At 39.9% G+C, this 6552-nt stretch overlaps 1 protein-coding gene across 1 annotated transcript; it reads right to left on the bottom strand.

Moving 5' to 3' along the window:
- Window positions 1-261: 261 nt before the first annotated feature.
- LOC147459093 (uncharacterized) lies at window positions 262-6213 on the bottom strand. The gene is made up of 4 exons (XM_086511543.1): window positions 5365-6213; window positions 4006-4260; window positions 605-712; window positions 262-423 (listed from the first exon to the last, which is right to left on the bottom strand). Exons 1-4 carry the CDS (start codon window positions 6211-6213, stop codon window positions 262-264), a joined length of 1374 nt encoding a protein of 457 aa, XP_086367669.1.
- Window positions 6214-6552: the final 339 nt, after the last annotated feature.

The following is a 6552-nucleotide window of genomic DNA, read 5'->3' as shown; positions in this document are numbered from 1 at the left end:
TATGCTTTGGTACTTCCAAGACTTGTAAATCCTCATGTATGTCCAAACCCTGCAAATCCTATCAACATACATGCTTTGGTACATCCAAGTCCAATAAATCCTTATATATGTCCACATCCTTCAAATCATCAGCTTCATTAGAAATATGCTCTACTACATGCATCCAAGTCCTATAACTCCTCATGTATGTCCACACCCTACAAATCCTTAACTTAATGAGACATATGCTCTAGTACATTCAAGTCTTTGTATATCCAAACACTATAAATCCTCATGTATGTCCAAAATCTGCAAATCCTCAGCCTCATTCATTGGCATGTCTAGATAGATAGAATCCAAAATTCCAAACTTCATATGAACAAGCTTTAAAACTTCTTCATTGTCAATCTCCAATAATATATTGTTCTCAAGCAAGCACTCTTCCTACAACAGATTCAAGCTTATCCCAAAACTTTGCATAGGTAGGCACATAAGTACTATCCAATTCATCTTCATACATACTTGTATCCCAATGTTCTCAGATAGCGATTTCTTTAAACTTTCTCCAATAGTGGATATACTTCTGGTTAAGCTCTTGAAATCGCTCAACAAATTTTGGAATCACAGATCTATCAAATTTTGGAATGTTTTTCTCCTTTGATACACCATGTAACTCCAACTTCTCTTCATAGTATTCAAGATATATTGCTGGATCATAGCCATCAAAGATACCCTGCTTATAAAAAATTGAGTGTTTTGAGCTTGAAAGTGTTGGAGTTAGGGCTACAAGGAAACACACACAACTTGGACAAGATGAAAAAGCTTCAAGGTATACAATAGAGAGTATATTGCTTAGTGTATAAGTTAGCCCTAGAGTGATGGGTGTATATACAATGCACGGGGGGCAAAACCTCCTAGTGAGGGGAAAAATGCCATGGCAGTCCTTAGTGTGTTCACACACATCACTATCACATATATGGTAACAAATCCACTTTGGGAGTGATGCGGTGAATGAGAGCTAAAACATAGTGAATAGAGAAGTGCCACTCCTCGAGGAAATGATATATCCGCAAAGGGTAAGAAGCCCAAATCTTCGTGGAAAGCTTCAAACTTCTCATGAGGCAATGCCTTTGTGAACAATCTGCAAGGTTGTCTTGTGTCGACATAAGCCAAGCTGATATCTCCTGCTGAGAGTCTCTCTCTAACATAGTGATCATGCACCTTAATGTGCTTTGTGCAAGCATGAAAAACCGGGTTCCTCGCAACTACCAATGTGCTATGGCTATCAGTGCAGATGATGTTAAGAGTGTCCAATCCATAAGATGTCTGAGACATACACACTAATGGTAGCTATGAATATTTCCTTATAACTCAGTTTCACAAGTGGAAGTGGCCATGGTAGGTTGCTTCTTGCTCAACCATGATATGCGTGAATTATTGAGCATGAAGCAAAAACCACTTGTGGACACTCACGTGTCAAAATAACCAACCCAATCTGAGTCTCAAAAAGCATGTAAATCTGGCAGCAATGATCCCCCCTTGGGATAAAACAAGCCAAGATGTAAAGGTCACTCAAGTAGCACAAAATCCTCTTGATAGCCTACCAATGCTTAGACCTTGGGCTACACATAAATCTGCTAACCTATGAGACTACAAACTAAATATTTGGCCTTGTAAGGCATCCCATAACAATGTGATAAAGAGTGACATTGGTAGGATCACCAACATCATGAAGACTCAATTTAAATTTTTTTTCCATTGGAGTAGCAATAGGTTTGCATTCTTCAAGACCAAACTTACTTAGTAATGTCTCTACGTAGCTTGTTTAACACAAAAGAAATACCTCCCTCACTGTTGGGACGTCATCCTAGCATAGGGAGGACATCAACATAATGTCAATCCAAGGAGTAGGATCCGGCTAGGGCATGGAAACACACAAGTGGCTTGTGGGTACCAAATGGAGGAGTAGGAGGTGAAACCTACACACAAAGAAATCTACGGAGAGGGTATGATGTTGCTATGAGGAGTGAGCACACTACTTACTCTACCATTTGGCCTAATCTCTCACACACAAGCTTAATCACGCACTACTCTCTAATCAATCACTAATCCAACTCTAATCAAGCACACAATGAGCATAGAATAGCATAGAATGACCACACCGGGCACCAACACTCTACACAAGCCTACACACACTTAGTAGCATGCTTAAACAAGAGGGAAATATGAAAAAAGAGAGAGATTAATCAACAAATCAGCCACTAATCTTTGATTAATGAAGCATTGATTACACCATGAGCAAATGAGAGAGAAGAGGTTAGAGTTTAGCTATTGGCATGAGGACGAATCATCCATGCATGCGCGCAGAAAGCTCAAGAACTCCATAGCCATCTCCTTCTTCACAAAGCTTATCTCAAGTGAGTAATAATCCCCTTTCACATTGTGTGTTTTGAGTTATATACTCTCTAGGATTTTTAGAAGTGGTCGGGCACCCAAATGGCCAAACTCACTTAATCTGCTATCTGCACTGCCTAGGATCTAAATATAGCTCAATGTTTACAACTTGGAACTCTTGATGAGCCCAAAACATAATTACAACCCACATTTGCGGTCATTTGACGGAAAATCCTAAAACTTAAGTGATCGTCAATTGTGATCGTAACTCCATAGATAGTCATCAATTCCCACTCTTCTCTGCATCTGTTGCTTGTATTTGTTTCATCTTTACTTCTCATCCGCATCATCTGGCCTCGTTAGCATTTACTAAAAATAGTAAATAGCATCTTTTACTGGTCCGTTTGGCCATTGTTGACTTAGCCGCCAAACACTCCCCCCATCCGTTTTCAGTGCACGTCCTCGTGCGCTGCCTGGTTGGCTGGCACTGGAGAGATTTGAAATTGGTGGTGAATGTTGTTCTGAAGAGCTGTAAGCTGTTGGGTTGACTTGTTGGTGAATATGAGATTAGGCATTTGGGTCAAGTAAAAGCAATTGGCTTGATTTATTATGGGAATAAAGAAAAATAAAAGGCTATGTATAGTGTGTTAGGGTCTGGAAACCCTGGATTACCAATGGGGAAAAACCTCAAGGGAAAAAGTGCCCAAAGGTACGTGATCTTATTATGGGAATATACAATGATGGGTGTTTAGGGATTGAATTTAGTGGGCTTATATCAATAATGTGAAAGTGAATTGTTTAAGCCTTCTGTCCCTTGAAAAGGGTCGATGATCCTAGAGCTGCTTTGTTGCTGCATGTACCTGCAAGGTGAGTGCATGGGTGGAACAATAAAGAGTGCGTAATGCAAATGTCCAATTATGGGACATTTGATATGCTTGCACAGATTTATGCATGGGTAAGATTATGCTGTGCGAGAGAAGAGTATTGATGGGGGCTCCTCAGAGTTAATGCATCTAAAAAAGTAAATTAAATTCACTTTATTAGCTTCCACTACTCTTGAGAAGGGCGTTTGATGCAATGGTTTCCACTCTCCTTATGTGCACAAGTGCATGTGTGTTTGTTTTGAACACTTCGCCTCTCCACCATGATTAAAATAATACATTGACTATGCTCACCTATCCAGAATGAGAGACTTGATATAATTACGCTCAACTCTTCCAACTTGGGCTGTAGCCTAATTAGCTAGACTCATAGACCACAGAAAAATATTGGACTTGAAGCTTAGGTCTAACACTTTGCTCATTTATTGGCTCAGCTGCCCAACTCTTGACTCTCTTTTTTTTTGACTTGACTACTGTCTTGAGCTCTCAACAAAGTATATATCTAGACATTTAGAGCTCAGATCCTCAAAAAGAGGGTTATTAAAGGACCATATTGGCAAAGTAGGTTTTTTCTGCCATACCTGGGTGACCTTGGTTGTTAAAATTCCTTGTTTTAACTTTTGGTCCATTATCTGAGAAGATTGGCCAGTTTCTTTTTGTTGGAAGTTGGAGATGACTTCAATCTTCTTCTGCTCATTTGTCTGCTTTGGCACCCATATGTATCTGCTATTTGTTGTTGGCTTATTTTTACAGACGACATATTGACATCTGTGCTATTAGCATTATTATGTAGAATCTTTGATTCCACATTTCCGCTTGTTGAAATCTTCAGTGGCAAGTCCTTGACTGCCCGTTCTTGTTCTGGTTCTGGGTCACAGATAATTTCTTCATCCACTTCCTCTGACATTGGATCGTCCGTTGCATTTTTGTTGGATCTTTCGACTTCAAGCCTGAAAAATTCCAAGCTATTTGAGACCATCTTTTGTAGCTGATCTTTTTTGGCAGCCTGATTCTCAATCAAAATATCATTGACACCTTTGACCTCCAATATTTTAGTCATCAGTTTGTCTCTGGTATCCTTTGACAAGATATGCTTTCTTTTTCACGACTTTCGATTTGGAGACGTCTGCTTTAATGATTCTGCTGCTTGCACTCTCATATTGTCTTGGTTTTGCTGCTTCATCATATCTAAGTGCATCTTTACTAGGCAATTGGGTATTAGATGATTAATGCCACATTCGTAGCAATGCACATCTATTCCTATTTGTTCTATACCTGGTCGAGGCATCTGTCCATAATATTGTTGGTATTCGTTGCCCATAGTATCTTTGATCAAATATGTCATCAGTGTATGTCTGTTATGAACATGTGACCCTTTATCTGTGGCTTCTTTATAGTCTTAGGACTATGTTGTCGATTAATTCCTGTATTTGGCTTCTGTTGACCGCTGAATTGTAAGAGAGTATTGTGACTCTCCTTTGTTGTTTGCAGTTGATAGGGTTGTCCTGATTGCAGTAAGTGAGGTGGAGATTGAACTCCCCCCATCCGAGAGTGTTCCCTATCTGTAAGAGGCATCTTTCTTATGCCAGATGTGGATATTCTAGCTTTGTCATCTAGCTCAGCTGATTGAGCTAGGTCTTTGTGAAGTTGTGCTAACTCAATAGCTGATTCTTCCATTGATTGTACGTGTGTTTGTGTTGGTACATTTTGTGGTGCATGTGTAGTGTTCTATACCTGTGAGACTGTTGTGTTGTGGCACTCATATTTGTAATGAAAGGAGTTGAATTGTGCTCATACAAATTCAAAGTCTGATCATGTGTCAGTGGAAGCCTAGAGCTTTTAAAGTGCACTTCCCTATCTCCTAGTGATTGACTTTGTGCAATAGTGGCAGTGTTACCAATATTTACCTGGTTATATATCATTTCGTCATGAGTCCGTTGCTCAATTTGGTCTTGTGGAGTTGAAGGTGACAAGATGAAAGCTGCAGCTCTTTCCGAGAATTTATCTGCAATAAGATCTAATTCATAGCATCTTCCATCTATATCATAGCTCTTGTCTCCAATTGCGTTGCCCATAGTGTCCTAGGAACTGACTTGCTAAATGTCCTTACCCGTGTGACTTGAACCCATCTTTGTCCATCAGAATCTACATAAATTGGATCTTTCCATCTCGTTTCGTGGATCCAATGAAGGGCTATTGGTTCAGGTTGCTTGTTGACTTCTATAGTGGTTGAAGGCAATTGTCGTTTACACATGGCTTCAAGGAATTCCTTCCTGCTAACTGTGTCTTCATTTTTTGGCAGATTGATTATAGTAGGCCCCGTCTCTTGAGTGATTTTTCTGTTCTGAGCTACCACTGTATCTGCATTGGAAGCTAAAGGTAAGCTCATTATCAAGCGGTAAATATTACCACTTGTCGACATGTATTTGTAACCCAACTTTGAACCATCTTCATGAGCTATGAAGCATTGATCTAGCTCTTCCGTCGCTTGTTGAGGTGTTTCTGCTTTATACCATCTACCTTCCATATCTCTATAGAGACTGCTACAGTTTTTGTCCTTGTAATTTGACTTTATCAAGTGCACAGTGACTCGACAACTGCTAACCTCTGTAAGATCTTGCCTGTGCAATTTTATTATGTCCAACTCACTACCTGGTTTGAGCTTCATGTACACGGATCCTAAACAATCTTCCATTAGGTTCTTTTGTGAATTAGCCATGTTGGTAGCTTCGTCTACTTCCACAACCTGTATTGTCGGGCTTTTCAACGCATTTTGCTTGGACTTTAGATAGCGATTGTCTGCATCATCCATGTAGCATGGAAAATCTTTGAAATGACCTATTAACTCCAACCTGACGCCAACTAATTTGATTGTTATTAATGAGCTTGAAGCTGAATCATAACTGCTTTGATTTGACGATGTTGCCATAGACTGTGGCTGTTGCATCTGATGCTCCATTTTTCTTTCAACCCTGTTACTGACCTGCTGAGCACTTGTATTCCCTTTTTCTAGCCTCTCCCACGGGTGACCAGTGGTTTTCCTAATTCAAAGCTCCCTGCTAGGCTTAGATGTGATCTCGACGATCTGATTTACCTGTACATCTGTAGCACTAGTTGGCAAGATACTTACCACTGCACTACAACGACTACTAGCCTTTGTGATACCTCGATTCCAGTTGATTGAGCGATGAAATTTGCTCTTAATCTGCAAAATTTTAGATTAGCAACGCACTTTTGACCTAAACTAAAAACGACCTCGATTTGCCTGTTGACAGCACACTTTATATGGCATTTAATT

Source organism: Adiantum capillus-veneris, chromosome 4 (assembly GCF_014529385.1).
Source record: "Adiantum capillus-veneris isolate H3 chromosome 4, ASM1452938v2, whole genome shotgun sequence".
Lineage (NCBI taxonomy): Eukaryota > Viridiplantae > Streptophyta > Polypodiopsida > Polypodiales > Pteridaceae > Adiantum > Adiantum capillus-veneris.
This window is presented reverse-complemented; position numbering and strand designations above follow the sequence as displayed.